This window comes from Balaenoptera physalus, assembly GCF_965194825.1.
Source record: "Balaenoptera physalus genome assembly, chromosome: 14".
Lineage (NCBI taxonomy): Eukaryota > Metazoa > Chordata > Mammalia > Artiodactyla > Balaenopteridae > Balaenoptera > Balaenoptera physalus.
This window is the reverse complement of record NC_138893.1, coordinates 72,040,958-72,059,502: the sequence shown is the minus strand read 5'-3', so window position 1 is coordinate 72,059,502 and position 18,545 is coordinate 72,040,958. Positions and strand designations below refer to the sequence as shown.

General features: G+C 53.3%; 1 protein-coding gene across 8 annotated transcripts; it reads right to left on the bottom strand.

Annotated features, from left to right (window-relative positions):
• Positions 1–1,048: 1,048 nt before the first annotated feature.
• Positions 1,049–17,954, bottom strand: LOC309642478 (annexin A8). 8 transcript variants are annotated; one of them, XM_082424074.1, is made up of 13 exons: positions 17,793–17,949; positions 13,240–13,330; positions 12,102–12,196; positions 10,658–10,771; positions 8,518–8,608; positions 7,666–7,745; positions 7,167–7,226; positions 6,513–6,606; positions 6,161–6,256; positions 4,185–4,261; positions 2,887–3,009; positions 1,863–1,955; positions 1,049–1,575 (listed from the first exon to the last, which is right to left on the bottom strand). In XM_082424074.1, the coding sequence occupies exons 1-12, from the start codon at positions 17,811–17,813 to the stop codon at positions 1,896–1,898; spliced, it is 1,002 nt and encodes a 333-aa protein (XP_082280200.1). In that variant the 5' UTR covers positions 17,814–17,949; the 3' UTR covers positions 1,049–1,575; positions 1,863–1,895. The 8 variants fall into 8 exon arrangements, 7 of the variants coding, with proteins under 7 accessions (XP_082280200.1, XP_082280201.1, XP_082280203.1 ...); XM_082424075.1 differs by having other exon boundaries at positions 1,049–1,437; XM_082424077.1 differs by having other exon boundaries at positions 1,049–1,955; positions 17,823–17,954.
• Between the last annotated feature and the right edge of the window lie 591 nt (positions 17,955–18,545).

Here is an 18,545-nt window from a genome sequence, read left to right as displayed (position 1 = left end):
CAATCCTGGTGAGGTCACATGTAGGAGGGCTAGGGGACAGTCCCAGCTGAGCCCAGCCTTCCAGCCATCTCACCAGCACCCAGCATGTGAGTGAAGAAGCCTCCAGATGATTCCAGCATCTGCCCTAGAGTTCTCTTGACATTTGGGTCTTCTTGACAGAGTCTCCAGACTTGCAGGAGCAGAGACAAGTTATCCGCACTGGGCAACAGGTCTGAATTCCTGACCTACAGAACCCAGGAGCATCATAAAATGACGGTTTTCTACCACTACCTTTGAGGTGGTTTGAAAACAGCAACTGCAGCAGGGTTTCCACCCCTGCAGTTAAAGGTAAGGAATCTGAGGCTCAGACACACACACACACACACACACACACACACACACACACACACACACACACACACACACACACACACACACGAAGTGATTAGGTCAGAGTCACAAGAGCCAGTGCAGCGCAGAGCCAGAATCTACCTCTCCTCTGTGTGAGCTCAAAGCCCCACTGATCTGACTCACTCTTTGCTCCCAGGTATTTCCTCCCCAAAGCTGCATATTAATCTGCCCTTTAATAAAGCATCATTGTTATGTGATGACCTGCATGGGGAAAGCCTGGTCCTGCCCTACAGACCCCTGGCAGGCGCTGTGATGAGATGCTTGTAAATGAATTGAAGTCCCACCAATGTGGCGTGACCACTGGATCTGACATGGACATGTATAAACATATCGTCTAGCCCTGAAAACAAACAAATGATTCTCAGGGCTGCACTCTATAAAAGTTTCTAGTTTGCAAACTAGAAAATGTTTGGAGGAGTTGACCCCAAACCGGGCTTTAAGAGGGACAGTTGAAGGGACTGGGGACACTTAGCTTTGACAGAAGAAGTCTTGGCAGAATATGTGGGCTGTCTTCAGAGATCAGAAATGTTGTTAATGGGAAAGGATAAGCTTTGTGGCCCTAGATGGCATAGTCTGGAGAGTAGGCTCTATGGGGTAGAATTTGGCTAATCAAAGTGGTCCTACTGTGGTCACCTCTAAAAATCCAAAGACACTTACGTTCCAGTGTACAAATCTTTATTGTTCTGAAAAGCACAACACAGGTATCTCAGCTTCTCCTGTAACCAGTTCCCATTGCCATTTGGCCAGGATTAGAGATTCTCCAGGCTTGCGTCATGGGAGGAAGGAGCAGCTAATTTGATCAAGGACTAGAGAAGTCCAAGCCTCTTAGAACACAGTGTCCTTGTGTCAGACCATTAATTTTCAGCTTTCTCTGTTGGTAGGATGATGAGAGAATTTTTCTTCTACTTACAGCCTAGTATTTTAAAATGAAGCTGGTGAATGAATGTTGGTGATAGCCCACTTGGCCTGGATATATGTGTTCCTTTCTCAGCTGCCCACAAGCATGTGATCAGAAACAAACAGGCTCTCATGGCCTTCTCTGGTTGCCTGAAAGAGAAGCATATCAGCTGAGACACTTATTAAAATTCCATATTGTCTGGTCTATTCTCTGCAGATCTCAGATTAGTAGTTGGGAGTGGGCTGAGAGCCTAGGGGACTCTGTGACCAGTCAGGCTTGGGAAGCTCCTGTGTAGGGAGAAAGAAATCATCACGAGCCCCTGTAGACCCCTTCATGCTGAGGTTATTTGTCAGATCAGATATATGCTAAGGTTGGCAATGTGCTCATACCTGAAAATGACTTGGGAAGACAGTGGAAGTAGGAGCCCCAGGCTGATCCTTACTTCTGGGTCAGAGAAAGTGGCTGGAAAGCACTGGAAGCTGGGAGATAGAGGACTGAAAGCTGTGCTGTGGCTCCCCCCACCCCCATCCCCGTCCATGGCCAAGGTTGAGCAAGCAGGACCCAGTGGCTCCACCTTCTTGGCCTTTGCTCTTGTCCTTCTGAGCCTTCAGGGGTCACTGCCCACCAGGTTCAGCAGGGCATTCTTGTAGTCGCTGCTTGTGTCTTCCTGAGGACAGGAGGGACATGAGAATTAGAAGGGGGGTGGTTTGTGACATGGGCTTGACTTGGAGTCACCTCCATCAGGAGCAGCTGCTCTTATTACTAGGAGTTGTGCTTCTCTGGGGGAGACCTGGCACATTCCTCTACAGGTTCCTATGCCACAGGCCCCTCACTGCCACCCATCTTTCTTTGTTTCCCATTTCAGGCTGTTTCTATTGCCACCCCCAATCCCCCACCACCTACTGCCCCATTCTGAAACATCTTAAAGCAGAAATGTCTTTTTAACATATTGTAAGCTATGTGTGTCTTGGAAAGTGTAGTGAACAACAGGCGCTTGTAGAATAACTAGAGGCTTGACTTAATAGCCAGTGAAGACTTAGGGATATATTTCTCATGACTTGACTTCTGTTAATGAAGCTGTCAAGGCCTCATTTGGTATTAATGACTAGAAGAGCTATTTCTCTTGAAGTTATAGCAGTGTGATAATCACTGTGTTTTCTCAGCTCTAGAACGTTCACTAATTGGAATCAGGTTAGGCAGCCCACTGGAACTCATATGATTTACGTCCTTAAATTTTTGCTGTCAGGACTACCTATATCTGTATTTGAATGCTACGCCTCGACTCCTACTAAACTATTTACTCTCACTGACTCTTCAGATATGGTTCCTTCTGCAAGAATTCGGTGTGTCATTTTCAAAGGGGCAACCATAACTCAAACGCAAAGCTAACTTTCTGGGTGAAACATACAGGGGCCTCCACTAGCTACACCGACCTCCTTGCTGATCCCTGTACATAGCACACAGCAATGAATGCATGAGTGTGATACCCACTGAGGAGGGACGGACACGTGTGACTTATGACATTGGTCACAGCATTCAGGTTTCCCAGTAAGGTCTCTGTTTAAAACTGGTGTTAGAAATGGGAACTCATGGCTCACCATGATCATGCTGCTGAGGGTCTTGCCGTACATCTCCTTGAACTGACACTTGATGAAATTTAAGTCAATCTCACTCCTCGAAACGATGTTTCTTATCAGGGTCCCATCGTGAGTTCCTGCTCCCTGGATAAGACACAGCAGTCAACCATCACTTCTTGCCTTCCTGGTCCATCTCTGTGATAATGGACAAATCTATGTTGGGTTCAGGGGGTTTTCGTAGGGGATGGAGGTACAGGAATGAGCCTCCGCTTTAGCAGTGAAGCACTGAGAGGGATGCACTAAGGGATCCCTTGATCTCTTCTCACTCACTGCTCATGTTTGTCTCTTATTAGACGCCAAATGCCCCAGATTGCAGTGTGTGTTTGCTACATCAGATTCTAGAAACAAAATGTTCACTGCTCCAGGAATAAGGCCTCTTCCTAGAGCAGCAACATCATGAAATCAGCTTAACTGGCCAATTCACATGCAGGACCCTCCTGCTCGCTTTCATCCTTGATCACTCTCATGTCAGAGGGAGCCACATGACCAAGGGAATCCCATGCCCTCTCTCATTTCCCGGCCAGATGTAGCCAGAGAGCTTGGGGTTCTTGCTTCAGGTGATGTTAGCAACCATCAGTCAGAGAAGGTGGGCTGACTTTAATCTCCAGGAATTATTTTCACTATCTATCTTCCAGTGTGGTTCCAGATACCAGAGCCTCCCCTGATATGAGTGTCTTGAACATCTGAGTGGCCAGTGCCGCCTTTTGGACAACAGGCAAAACCAGACGGGCACCCTGGCACACGCAGGGTTGTTGAACTGCTGTGTGTGGCAACCTCCCTCTTAAACATGCCCGTTCAAAGGATGCCTTGACCTCCTGGCAATCCTGACCTGTGCTTTGTCAAGGAGGCCACGTGGCCAATGATGCATAAATAAAATCATGAATAAAAAAGACAATTGCACTGGCTTGGACTCAGATCAACACTTTGCCACCTACTAGCTGTGTGACCTTGACCACAAGCCTTGGTTTCACCGCCTCTGGGAGGGCAGATTACTACATAAGTTTCACAGGATTGTGGTGAAAGTTCAGTACCATGAACACCTGTTGAATGCATCTACTCAAATTCAGCCTTCAGGAGCTGTGGCTTCCCTTCCCTAGCTTGGTTTGTGCTCTGAGAACTAAAGCCATTCTGGTCCACAAGAGGCTGGGATAAGAGGAGACCCAAGTGTCGAAGACTTGGGTGGTGGCTCTGAGCTCCTTGGCTTTGCAGTTGTGCCGTGCAGGACTGAGGGTCAGGCGCACAGAAGACAGAACAGTTACCTTCATAGCATAGTAAAGGCGCTCTGCAAAGTAGCTGTGGAGGTTCCGGGTGCATTTCACTGGCAAACAGGAAAGTTCTGTTAGCAACCAGAGGTTGTAGGCGACATTGTATACATGTTTATTTATTTATGTCTTGCTTTGGGTCTTAAGGGTTAGTGTTGTGCAAGTCTTGGCCTATTTATCTGTGCTCTGCCTAGTCCTAAAATGAGAGGCTTTGTGTCAGGAGGGGTGGGGCAGGGAAGGAAGCCCAGGGCACTGGGCACAGGTGCAAAGGCCGAGAGTAGGCAGACAAAAGGGCGAGGTGTGAAATGCACTGGGACCCACAGGGCTGGTCTGGCGCATCAGAGCACAGCTCCACCAAGGGAGTCCCTGGGCTCTTACATTCCAGACACAGCTTCACCAAGAATCCAGCCACACAGTTCTATGGAGGAGCCACCGTTGTGGTGACCACTGGCCTCTGAGTGCCTGCTTTACATGTCACTTCTCAGAGGGCCCCTGCAGATTGAATTCCCCTGTGACAGATGGGTTTTGGACCCAGAGCAAGAAGGCACCCAGGGCATCTGGCCCTATCCTCACTTTCATGGATGCTGTTTCAGAGACTTGGTGTCTGGGTGGGGAGGTTGGTGTTTTAATCCAAGGTGGCAGAAAGAGCGAGGGCTTTGAGGGAGGTAGGCATGAGTTTGAACCCTGCTTGATGGCACCAGGTGCCTAGTGACTTGATCTCCCTGCCTTGCACCATCCTCACGTGTGAAGTGAGTGATGTGAGTCTTCAAGGATAAACAGGAAGTGCCCAGCACACCAGGGCCCGGCATAGCCTTGCTTTTCCCTGCCTGTAGATTTTATTCAGGAGTTGTTTAAATTGGATCCAGGGGCTGCCTTTGGAAGCTGAGACTGGAGCAGGAGGCATGCTTAGATGCTCCAACATAGATTGGATTTATCACAGCAGTCAAAGGCAGCTGGGAGTGTCAGATGCCCCAGTTTACCCCTGGGGACCAGGACACACTGTGCAGCTCCCCTGGCTGCTCGGCACCCAATGGGCACAGCCTGGTGTGGAGGTGACCTCCTTCCCTCATGGGAGGGAGGAGGGAAGTCCCTCTGCCCTGGGCCTCAGTTCTTCACTCTGCAATGACTCCTCTCCCTGTCACTTTGACTCTGGACCCCAGGATGTGCTCTGGAACCTGTCCTCCTACATGAATCTGACCTCATGCTTGGTGGAAGGTTCTCAGTGTTCCCCTAGTGTCAGACCACCGATCACTCAGTTTGGATTCCAACTACACATCATCATTTCTTCAATCAGCAACTGAGGTAGGGACCAAACCCCTGGCTAAAGCCCAGCTAGGTGATTTCTTCAGGGCTTCACAGTCAGAACCAGAATGTTCCTTGTGTGGCTGCTGTGGGTGAGCACAGGCCCTGGGTCCGGCACAATCCTGCAAATGTGTGCATACACACACACGCACACACTCACATGCACAACTCTCGCACACACACTCACCCGCACACACTCTCGCGCGCGCACACGCACACACTCACACTTACACGTGCACACACGCACACACTCGCACGCGCACACACTCTCACACGCACACACTCGCGCGTGCACACGCACTTGCACGCATGCACACACTCACACGCAGGCACACACACGCAAGCACACACGCACACACACTCACACGCACACACACATACATCATGACACACTTACACGGCGCTGGGCACTCTGTGGCAGCACAGAGAACAATCTCTGGCAGGACACAGCACATTGAGGACACGAGGGTCTCCCCTAGTAGCTCCAGTGTCCTGGGTGAAGGGTACATGCTGAGAGTGGGGGCTGGTGTGGAGGTTGGCTTTGAAGGTGAACACAGGGACCCAGCACTTGCTATTGCACCCTGGGCCCTTCGCCCTTTGGTGCTGCCCCACTTCCGAGCCCCAGGGCCAGCGGACACACGTGAGCCCGAGCAAGGAGCTCCGTCTCTTACCCACTGTGAGCATGGCCTCCTCCAGTGAGCCGTGGGTCTCACTCTTGATGCTGTCCTCAATGCTCTTGCTGGCGATTTTCTCATATTCCTCAAACACTGTGGAGAGAGGCCTTCTCTTAGGGGACACGCGCATCTCAGCGTGATGCCCCCCAGCATCTCAGATAGGAGACTGCACATCAGTGCACCACCCCTGACCTCCACTTGGTTGCTGGGGAAAGGGTCCAGGGCTCCCTGGCTCTTTCCCCAAGTCCATGATTTGACAAGGCCACACACTGGGTATTCAGCGTAAAGGGAGAGGACCTAGAGCCAGGGTGCCTCCCTGTCCCCCAGGCCCTCCCTACCTCCCCGGTACCTCTCATCAGGTGTGTGGCACTGCGCGTGCACAGGATGGTGATGAATTTCATCTCATCAGTCCCACAAATCTTCTCACCCGCTGTGTATAGATCCTGGCATTGGGACACCCATGACAACCAGTGAAGGTGAGCAAGGGGGGTGAAGAACAGCCCCCCATCCACCCTGCCAGGTCGGCATTCTCCTCTGCTTGATCATCTTTTTGACTGGGAGCCTGCTATCCCTGTGGTTAAATTCTCTTCTCAATACCGGGCTGCTCTAGGAACTGTCCCGCCTCCCCTCTGGGGCTTTGCTCTGCCTCTGGGCACCTTCAAGCGCTCTGCCAGCAGGCAGATCTATAGCGAGCTGAATGCACACATCTGGGCCTCGGAGGCCCAGAGCCCCCGCGTTTGTAGGCTGCTCCTGCCCGGGCAGAGCTTCAGTGAACCCCACCCAAATCAGTCTCCTTCCTCCCCTCCACCCTCACTTCTCTCTGCAGACACCAGAGGGTAAAGGCCTGCAGAGAGCTGAGCCCGGTCCCAGCCTAGCATCAGAGAAAACCCCCGCGGGCAGAGGGGCTGGGTGAGGCTTTTAGGCTTCAGCACCCCGGAGTCTAGATGGCAGAGGGTGGGACCGGGTGGCCTGCAGGGCAGAGGCTGCTGAGGGGTAGCCTTACCTGTGCATCTTGCAGGGCCAGTCCTGGGTCCACGAAGCCACACAAGTCATCTCTGCTGCCCTAGGAACAGAAGAGGCAGCTCTGTAAGGCAGGCTGGCTGAGCAGAGCAGCCGGGACAGAGGGGACAGCCCGGTAGGAAGGCAGGCAGTTATCCTCTCCAGGCCTTGGCCTCTCACCCGTAAAGGGAGAGTCATAAGGAATGCCCCGTAAGGAGCTGCGGGACTCAGTGAGCAAAAGTAAGCAACGTGCCTGGCATGGGGCCTGGTGGGAGGGACCTGCTCAGTGACGGGCCCTCTCCTCCTACTTTCTGGAGAGGTGCCTCTGCCGTGAGGACGCTCTGAGCCCACTGGGATGTACCCAGTGAGCCCAGGCCCCAGTGGCTGTACCACACCCTTGCCCCCCACCCCACCCCAGTAGCTTTGCCCAAGAGCCACTCTCTGAGGGGGGATCTGTGGGGATCCCCCAGACAAGGGGCTCCCAGGAGCCTGGGCTGTGATACCTGCAGGAGGCACACCAGGATCCTCTCCAGGTAGCCGCTGGTGTCTGCTTGGATGTCTTCCTCCAGGCTGGACCCATAGTCTGCAGGGGATCAGGACCATGAGGCTCAGACCTGCTTTCCTCCTCCTCGCCCCGTTTCTCACCCTTTTCCTGACTAAAGCCTTCCAGGAGACATGAGTCCTTGGCACAGGGAGAGTTTGCTCTGTCCAGGTGTCTGAGTGGCAGAGGCTCCCCGCTGGTGGTTGTTCAGAACTAGGAAGCAACATGGGTTGCCAGCCAAGCTCAAAGCACAAAGATGGGTCAGGCCAGAGAGCCAGGGGCTGCTGATTGAGCCTTACTTCATCACGTGGTTCGGCAAAGCCAGGAACTTCTGGCGGACTCCCCATCAGGCAGACATTGTGGAGGATGGGCTTTGCCTTGCAGCCCACGAGAGCTGGCTAGGGCTCCACACCCGCCACTGCAACGGGGCCCTGCATGGTCCCCAGGGTCAGCCTGCGCCTGGCCAGGAAGGTGTCAGCCCCGCCCACTGCTGACAGCCGGCGGCCCGCAGTGCTGCCACACTGTCAAGGGGCAGAGAACTTAATGGGTGCATGCCCTCCCCCGCAGCAGCCCATGTGCTTAGGGAGCTCAGAGATGGATTCCGACTCACATCCAGTCTCACTGTCAGGCACGGGATTTGGCACACAGAAGGTGCTCAGCATCTGTGTGTGGAAAAGCCCAGAAAGAATCCTTTCCAATGTGGCCCAGTACACGGCTTGTCTCTTATTTGCTGCTAGGCTGCCAAAGCTCATGGCCATTCCCAAGCTAGCCTTTAACTCAGGGCCCGCATCCTCCCTCTTAGCAGGCCCCTTACCCTCCTCATACGCCTTCATTATCTCCTGCAGCTGGTTCTTGGTCCGAGAAGCCAGGATTTCGATGATGACGCCCTCTCTGGTTCCTAAACCCTGTGGATAAAAACCTCTGCCTGCTGGAGAGCTCTGTCCGCACCCTCTTTTGTCAAGAGGCAAAAGGAAGAGTCCTAGGAAGAACCAGTCACTGCTCTGCTGGGGGGCCTCCGCTGGAGGATGTTACTGGGGGAGATCATGTGCATTTGTCTCCAGTGGTGGATACTTGTGGGCAAGTGATGTGATGGGAAAGCTGTGTCTCAGCTCAGCCCTCTATAGCTGGGTGGTCCCAAACAGGTCACTCCACCTCCCTGAGCCTAAGGGTCCTCATCAGGACACAGGGATAATAAGCCACCCCCACCCCGAAGGTGGAGTGGAGATAATAGATGTAAAATGCCTGGCATGTCCACACAGTAATGCCCTTTCAATTTTTTTTTTTCTGGCTGCACCGTGCAGCATGCGGGATCTTAGTTCCCCAACCAGGGATCGAACCCGTGCCCCCTGAATTGGGAGCATGGAGTCTTAACCACTGGACCACCAAGGAAGTCCCTTTTCAATTTTTTTCTTTTTTGGAGTAAGTGCCCTTTCTTTTTTTAAAAAATTAAATTAAATTAAATTAAAAATTTTTATACAGCAGGTTCTTATTAGTTATAAGTGCCCTTTCAATGGAGATGATTATTATTACTTGGTCCTGACTCCTTCTTAATCATCTTCGAATGCAAAAGGAGCAGTGGGAAGTAACGGGAAATTGGGGGACCAGGCACGAGACAGCAGAGGCTGGTTCCTAATTTCTGCACACCTGGTCTAGCAATGTCCTGAGAAGGACGAATTTTGGCTCCATCAAGGCCAGGTGATGGCGGAGGCCAGTCTGTGTTTGGTGGCAGTCTGAGTGATAGGGACAGAGTAAAGGGACAAAGAAGGTGATTAAATAGTTAATCCCACTAGGGCATTGTCAGTAGAGAAAAAAAGTATGGGAGACCCCTGTAAGTTAATGATCACTCAAGAAACCAGGTTTGCTTAACCACAAAACCAAGCAGGCTTGCTTAGCAACAAAACCGTGCAACAGAAGCATGGCCCCCAAACAGTAAAACAATGGTGGAATGAGACCCACATCCTGCCCAGTGAGCTCGGTAAGTTAATGATTCCTAGGACATGCTCCTCTGGGCACACTAAAAACAAAAATATAAGGGAAAGGTGATATTATACTGAAACCTGAGATGATTGACCATATTTTAGTATATGTCACAGCCTTTTTGCTCATTTCCATTGTGCCATGACATTCCTGGTTTGACCATGAAACAAGAAACAAGGGACAAGAAAACTCCCCTGCCCGACATGGAAGAGGAAACTGATGATAGAAGCGTGAAGTCTACTCAAGAACGAGGAAGAAGGTGGTCTTCTCCCCCTCCCCACTTTTCTTTTGATTATAAAACAGTAGGGCTTCCATGGTGGCACAGTGGTTAAGAGTCTGCCTGCCAGTGCAGGGGACGTGGGTTCGAGCCCTGGTCTGGGAAGATCCCACATGCCGCAGAGCAACTAAGCCCATGAGCCACAACTACTGAGCCTGCGTGCCACAACTAATGAAGCCCACGTGCCTGGAGCCTGTGCTCTGCAGCAAGAGAAGCCACCGCAATGAGAAGCCCACGCACCGCAAGGAAGAGTAGCCCCCGCTCGCCTCAACTAGAGAAAGCCCATGTGCAGCAACGAAGACCCAACTCAGCCAAAAATAAATAAAAACAAAAAAACAAAAAACAAACAAAAAAAACTGTAGCCCACTAAGTTCTTGGGGTGGCACCCTCTTGCCCTCCTACTTGTAAGCCCCACAAGCGTCCTACTCTAATAAATCACTTCTTATCTATCACTTTGCCTCTCACTGAATTCTTTCCATGCTGAGATAGAAGAACCTACGCTCTGCCAAGTCCCAAAACATGTTGTATGATTTCACGAGCAGCAGGCTGCAAGCTCGCTGGGCTCGTTCCAAACAGTGGCTCAAGGGGAGCTCAGAGCTCCCTGTGCCAGGCTCTCTGGGGAAAGCAGTCCCGGGCATCATTCCCCCACACAGTCCTTGTAAGTGTTTCTGCACCTCCCTCACCCCACTTGCTTGGTTACCTTCATGGCGTCGTACAGCTCCTTGGCTTCGTATCCGTATGGAGGGTACATGAGGGCTATGATGAGCCTCTCGAAATTGCTGCTCAGCTCCGACTTCAGCGTCTCGGTGAGATCCTAAGGCAGGAGCAGGGAAGGGTGGTGCTCTGTGTGCTGTGTCCACTGGAGGGCAGGCAGCGGGTGCTGGCCGGGCCCAGGGGCTCTGGCTGGATTCTCACGTGGGCTCTGCCACGCGCTGGTGCTGGCTGGGGCTTCTTGGGCCAGCAACTCAGCCTCTCTAAGCATCATTACCCTCTTCTGTGAAATAGAGACCTTGGTGTTCCTGCTTCATACCGTTGCTTAGGGGATTGGCGGAGAGATGTCGAAATTGCTCTCAGCGCAGTGCCGGGCACACCATGAGCCCGAAATACAAGTCTGTCATTAAGCTCATCAAGTCCCTGTCACTTAGCCCATAGACACTCAATGAATGAGTGAAATGAATTAAGGAATCTATCTCACGTGTGTCTCCTTCTGAGGGCACTTGTATTTGCAAGAAACCACAAGGCCACACCCAGCTGATCTCCCCTCACAGCACAGAGAAGGACCAAGGGCCTTGTCAGACCTGGATTTAAATCCCAGCCTTGTTGCTTACAGGCTCTGGGATCCTGGGCAACATCCTCCACCTCTCAGAACATCAGTTTCCTCTGACGTCAAATGCAGAGAATAATGCATAGTTGTGAAGGTTAAGGGAGAGAAATTATTTTTTAGGAGAGCACATTGGTTTCTCCCATGGAGTGTTTGGGCTTCATCATTCATCTTCCTGGGTTAAGTGTCCACATTACCAATGTGTGCTAATGGAGGCTTCTGGCCACCACGGCTCTGTGTGCATTTATTCCTGTTTAGTTAGGATGCCGATGCCTGGCTCTGTCCTGGGGGCGGCGGGAGGAGGGACAAAGGGTCCAGGCGGCATGCTCCCTGCCCTTGGATTTCGCCTGTGGCAGGAGGGAAGGGTCAGGGGAACAGCAGCTCCAACACGAGGAGACAGCCCTGCGGCACAGCACAGAGCAGAGCCCAGCCTGCATCTCTGGCATGTGGGAAAGAGAAGGGCCTTCCAGGCTTGGGGAATAGGACAAGCAAAGCATAGAGGCAGGGAAACAGCTCAGGGATGGGGCCGTGGAGCAACTGTAAAGGAGCAAGTGAGAGAGAAGGTGGGAAAGGAGGTTGGGGCCAGACATCAGAAGGCTGGACCAAGCCAGGGCTGTGGGGAGCCATCAGTAAGTTTTCAGAGTTAAATCTGATTTTCAGAGAAACAATGCATCATGTTTTTAGTGTATGTCCCAAATGCCCCATGTTGCCAGTGGGCTGGGCTCTAGACCAGCTGGACCTCATCCAGCAAGGCCCTGCCTGCAAGGCTGTCTCTGGCAGCCGTGGTCCCTACAGCCCCCCGAGCACAAGTGCCCCCCTTTACCTTGCCAAACTGAGCCTTGAAGGACTTGGCGATCTGCTGCCTCTGTGCGTTGCTTCTCTGCGTGAGCACATCGATGATGGCCTGCTCGTTGGTCCCTGCAGGGGGCACAGTATGAGCACACTCGTTGCCCCTGGGGGACTGATGAGGGCTGGGGAGGAGGGAAGGCAGCTGCTTGGTGGCCACGCAGTGGGGACGCACCACCTGGAAACCGCCAAACCTGATGATTTTCATGGTGCAGACAAGACAGAAAATCCATCTGTCCACCCCCCCATCCACACAATGTTGCGGTGCAGCCAGGCCCAGCCTCACAGAGAAAGAATCTGAGGCCCCTCTGGTTATCTGATCTGCTCTGGACATCAGCTGGAAACTCTGGAGCTCAGGCAGTGAGACCTCCTGCCCTGACCTCCCTTGTGCTGGTGGCCATGGGGGAGGATGGGGACAGAGGGTCCAGAAAACTGGATCTGAGTCCTGGCCCAGCAGCTGGGTGAGTAGAAGCCTCCCCTCCCCAAGCCTCCACATTTTTCTTTGGGAAGTGGAGATAATAATAAAGATTTCACAGGAAGCAGAAGACAGAGCATGATTTCTCAGCTTGTCTGGGAATGGCAGTTTTTGTTAATGCCCCAATTCACCAGTCAGAGACAGTTAGAGGGTAGATCCTGCCTGGGTGACAGCATGAGGGCTGTCTGGGCCGGGTTATCCAAATCCCAGCGGGCCTCCAGCCAGCCCTTTCCTGCTCACAGGAAATCAGGCGCTGGAGACAGGATGGTCAGCCCTGCACAGCTCCCAACATAGTCCCATCCGAAATTCACAGTGACACGCAGGGTCCAGAGTTCTTGGGGCCATTTTATGAGGGAGAAAGCGCAGACTGAATGGGGGGAGGTCTCTTGCACAAGGACTCCCAGGAACACACAGCAGATGGCCTCCCCCTCCCCACCCCCATTACTCCCAACTGCCCTCCCCACCTCCAGTCTTGGGAGTCTGTGTAGACCTGTGCTGGGGAAGGTGGGCCCTGTGTGATTCTCTGGGTGCCAGAGGATTATGGGGAGACGCTCACTCCCAGGGCTGTGAGCAGAGGGGTCTTGAGCAGCGTGGGCAGAGCCCCAGAGAGTCACGGGGTTCCCTGGTCAAGGCCACTCACCGATCCCCTTCATAGCTTTGTACAGGGTCTCTGCATCGGGGTCTGGGTTGAAGTGGGGACTGCTCTTCACCGAGACACCCTTCTGTTCAATCTGCAAGAGAAGCCACGTCTGCTCAAAGTGGGAATGTGGGGAAGGCAGCGCCCCTTGCAGCCAGCCCAGCAGGGTGAGCACCAGCTTGGCCCCTGCAGACCAGCAGCTGAGCCTCCATCCGTCCTGGCCCTGCCCATCCATCCAGGGTGAGGGGAGGCCCAGGAGAGGCCGCAGCTTCTGGACATGCTAGTTTCCAGCAGGTCGTGCTGAGGAAGGGGCACCTTTGTCCACTTTGCACTAGGTTGCCATATGGTCTTCTCAGGTCAGGGCTGCAGAAGACCCACGTGCCTATTAGCCCCTTGGCCAAGGGGAGGCCTGGCCTGCCAGCTCGGCCCTCAGGCTGGAAGGAGGGGCCTCCTGAGGAGGAGTGGGTCGGCGCCACCCGGCCACCCTAAGAGATGGAATCCCAGCTCTCAGCCCCAGTGCCAGCCCTGGGGAGTTGGGGCTTGCAGGCTCAGACGGTGTAGGGAAAGACCTCAAAGGTGGCTGGCACTGTGGCCACTGCCAGAGCCTCCGTGCTGACTGTGGGGCAGCAAGAAGAGGCTCTAGAGACTGGACTCCAGCCTTCGGTGCCGGGAGCCTCATCTGTCTCCTGAGTCTCCCACGGCCAGCTGCCCTGTGGGGACCACACCTCCACCCCTCCTACACACCCAGCAGCCAGCCCCATGCCATGTCTCCTCTGTAGCTCTGGGTCCTTAGATCCTCAGTTGGCCATTTGTTTTCTCCTTACTTGCACTTCCTGGGTTTTTGTGACGATCAATGGACTTTAAGGAAGAAAATAAAAACAACCAAAAAATTTGGAGAGATAGAGTTGGGGTAGGAGGCCTGGCCTGAAAAAAGATCAGCAGGGGTTTGGGGGGCCGCTAAAGAGGGAGAATCCTTCAGAGTCCAGTGATGGTTTTACTGCGGTGACAGGGCACAACAATGGAATCTCCTAGGAGATCTGTGAGGCCAGATGACCCAGGGGCTGTTCACTCAGAGGCGTTAGCTGTATAGGGAAGGGTACCCCCAGAGACAGTGGCCTGACCGTGAGGGATTGCTGGTTCCCCTTGGGGCTCCGTGGGACTGCCTTGTCTCCTGTGCAGAATGGCCCCTTGTTTTAACAGGCTGGCGCCAGCCAGAGCCACAAAACCTCTCCCATCCCTGCCCCGTCCTGGGGCATGGGCTCTGAATCAGGGTGCATCTCTCCCAGGCAGTGCCATCTGAGGGCAGGCAGCAGGAAGGGACAACCCTGCTCAAAGCTACAAGGACAACGATCAAGTAAGGAAAGGCTCAGTGGAGCTGAACACGCTGCCTCCCTACTCCTTCTATCCACCCCTCGTCCACTCATCTACTCTTCCACCTACCCACCTACCAATCCACTCATCCATCCATCCATCCATCCATCCATCCATCCATCCATCCATCCATCCATCCAATCACCACATCCATCCTTTTTTCCTCCCTTTCTTCCTTCCTTCCTGGCCCTGGTCAGATCCTGAAAATACAGAGCAGCTTCCCATCCATGGTATATCTGTAAGGATATTTCTTTTGAGTAAAAAGTAAAATGTCTTTCCATATCCTTTGCTTGAATTTCAAATATCTGGTGACAGATTTTCCTACTTTATTTCTTAGCACCATGTTTCACAGAAGAAATTACGAGAAGTAATTCCCTGTGCAAATTTCATCCAGAGAGCCTGTGTGGTCCCAGATGTTGCCCAGCTGCATGCGTACATCTATTGCATCCCTTTTTTGTGGAGTCATGAGCAGCTGTCACTACTGTTAGTGATTTGAGCACCTGCTATGTGCCAGGCCTTGTGTGTTAGAGGCTTTAGGTGCTTTAGATGCAATGCTCTTCTCCTTGCTGTCTCTGCCAGTCACACTAGGTAGCTATGAATGCCCCATTTTACAGGCTGGGCTTGGAGTGCCTGGCAAGGTTACGCACCTAGTAAATGGTGGTGCTGGATTTAACCCACAACCTGCCTCAGAAGCTAAGCTCTGTCTGCCACCCCCCTGCTCTCAATGACTCAACCTTTCCCAGACATTGAGTTTTCCCGGTACCCTTCGCTGAAGGAAACCTTGCCCACAGGAATGCAGGTCATTTGTGAGCGTGGGGTCATCTCAGATCTCAGTGCTAAGCTCTGGAGGCCACCCAGGAGGGGCTCTCCCCCGTCCCTTTCCCCAGGCTGGCACTCAGGGGGCTGTGCAGCAGTGACTGACCAGGCCGTGTGTGCCAGTCACCATGGAGTGGCCTATTCAGCGGGTCTGAGGTTGGGCTCTGGTGGCAATGTTTGTAACTAACTCCCTGGGGGTTGTGATTTCATTGCATTGAGGAGCCCCAGCCTTACCTCCCACGCTAAGGTGTTCGGGGGAAAAAAGACAGATTTCTGGGAATCAGACCCCTGGATGTCAGCATAGGGTGGTGGAGCTCCAGATTTTCTATCTACCCACTCCCCACCCCATGTTGGAGGAGGGGTCTGCCTAGGCCCTTGCTGGGTCTTGCACAGAGCAGGCTAGTCCAGACAGGAACATTTTCACTGAAAAGGTGACTCAGCCTGGCTTGTGACTCTGTTATGTGTCTGTGAAGGTCTCAGGGAGCTGCCACGCCTTTGCCTTCCCCCATCACAGGGCTGCCCCGGAGAACTTGGGAGGCAGAACTTCATCTCCACAAGAGAGGCACAGACGAGCCCCCCTCAAGCTGATCTTTCACGCCCCTTGGCTGCCCCTTGGCTTGTGGGTGGCCAAACCCCATAGAGTCTGAGCTCTGGCGTCAGGTGGCTCAGAGTCTAATCCAGACTCCAACAATTCGTAGTGTGGCAACCTTGGGCACCGTCTTAGTCTCCTTGTGGCTCTGTTTCTTCATCTGTGGATAAGGATATTGGCATCTATATTGTACTGCAGAGGTGTACAGAGGCTCAAGTGAGATATTGACAGAGGAAGGTCCAGGGCACAGTAGGTGCTCAAGGAATGTCATTGTTATCCTTCCAGGTTGTCATCCAGCCTCCCTGCAAGGAGGCTTCTGCCTGCCTGGCTGGGTGGGCCCCAAGGATGGGCCTTTGCCCCGCCCCACTGGGAGCAAGGCCCAAAGTCAGGCCACCTTGGGCAGCAGCTGACCTTGGAAAGTGCCCAGCACTGGACTCTCCCTGCCACGTCTGCCTCCTCAAAGCCTTGCTCCCCACCAGCCAGGACGAAGCTGGAGGCCGCCCTGGCCCTTGCCCTGTCCTGGCTGTTTCGCTGGGGCCAGATGGCTGCCACACCTTGCCCCTGGTCTCCTCGCTGTCCCACCTGTCCAGGCCCAGCATGTTTGAATCTGAGGGCCCCTGGGTTGTGACGTTTGTGACAAAAAGATTTCCTGAATTAGGATAAGCCCGGGTCACCCACTAAGACTCACAGAGAGCCTGGGGGCAGGGAGAGAGAGAGACCGCAGTTCACACTAGATCCCCACCTGCTAGCTGTGGGACTGTGCAAGTTACTAGATATGGCTGAGCCTTGGTTACCTCTTCTGTGAAGTGGAAATAGCAGCCCTGATATCCCAGGGCTGCCTGGGGATGAAATGAAGGAAGGTGTGCAGAGCACACAACATCGTGCCTGCCCAGGGGACACCACCTGCTCCTCATCTTTGTCCCCCTTTTGTGTTTTCAACTCCTTAGCATGAGACAGCATCGGACTCAAACCCAGATGAAACACTCCTGAGAATCTGTTCATTCACTTGGACATGGGAGACTTGGGGGCAGGATGTGCTGTCCCCCCTAACTCAGCCCTCTGTCACTCTGTGAATTTCACTCATGGATTTCAAATGTGGAAGGCCCCTGTGGCCCAGGTCGTCCTCCCATCCCCTGAGGAGAAGACATTGATGAGTCCTCTAACATCAGCCTATTCAGTCAGGTTATTCTCTAGCTCAGGGTCCTTCAATGGCTCCGCATTGCTCTCAAGGTGGAGCCCAAGCTCCTTAGCCTGCCGTGCACAGCTCTGTAGGACCTGGCCCTGCCTGCTTCTTTAGGTACATTTCCCCCGACCCTCTACCCTCCCATCCAGGACCCTCAAGCTTACTTCTCTTTAAAGCCAAGCTTCCCAGTCTTCTGAACCTTTGCACATACTGCTCCCTCTTTAAGGACACATCTGCCTGATTCTCCCTAAACATACGCATGTGCATACACCACACACACACACACACACACACGTATATATGACTCAACCATGACTCCCCCTTGTTTCCAGCAGCCTGACCCCTCCCTTTGGGCTCCCACAGCTCCTCAGCTTCCCCAGGTGCATTTCAAGGTTTCTTTATCTGCCCATCTCCCCTGTTCCCATCCTGGCCACCATGAATGCCTCTGGGACTGGGGCAGTATCTCCTTGTCTTCCTCCCCAGGGGGCAGCCCAGTCCAGTGCCTGGCCCTGCAGGAAACAGAGTGTTGCCGGAGCTGACCTCTCTCTAGACCAACACCATGAGGGAACTCTCCACCTCTGCTTGCTCTGCACTTACCCAGGCTTTCCACCAGGCCATCTCGTTTACCTCGCCGCGCCTTTGCCTTTCGTCAGAGAGATGAAGATGCACCGGTCAGCCCTCCCTCCGCTCCGAGACTCTGCACACTCGGCCCTGCTGCACTCAGAAGAGCAGGCGGCTTGGCGTTGGGTGTGGTGGCACCAGCATGCAGGCCCCAGGCCCCACCCAGTACCACGCCTGCACACCCCCCGCCCTGCCCCCGGGCTCTGGGTCCCTCCTGTGGCTCTCAGGCCCCACCCTGGCACCAGCCCAAATGCCCTGTGGAAACACACCACTCGTCGCCAAATGTTTGAGCTGTGCTGTTACACAGACTGGGAATGCTGAGCTCCAACCTGTGAAAGCCCCACTTAGCAAACACGGGCCTTCATTCGGTCTTTGCTAGACCTGATCTATAAAAAGGAGTCTATTTATTGCACGGCTTCTCCCCAGTGAACAATGCAATGGGGAGCTCTGCAAAGGACATAAAATAATAGCAGCCTCCGCTTGTTGGGGCATCTCTATGCCTAGATCCCTCTTTAATCACTCTGTGCACTCTATCCTATTTAATCTTTGCCACAAAGATTAAATGGAAACTCTAAAGTTTAGATAATTTGCATAAATCACACTTCTTGTGGGAAGAAGCCACATGATCCAGCAGGCCTCTTGGCCTTGCCTGCTCTGCCATGGGCCCTGCAGGACAAGGTGGCTGCCAAGGGAGAGAGGAACCTCTTGGAAAGAGGTTAATTTTTTCCT

Bases quoted from the DNA above. Each gene is read 5' to 3' on its own strand.
- LOC309642478 (XM_082424073.1), bottom strand. From the start codon at position 17,813: ATGGCCTGGTGGAAAGCCTGG. The intron at 8,609-10,657 runs GTAACCAAGCAA...TTTTATCCACAG, and splicing joins AGCTGTACGACGCCATGAAG to GGTTTAGGAACCAGAGAGGG. The intron at 6,607-7,166 runs GTAAGGCTACCC...TCCCAATGCCAG, and splicing joins TGGCCCTGCAAGATGCACAG to GATCTATACACAGCGGGTGA.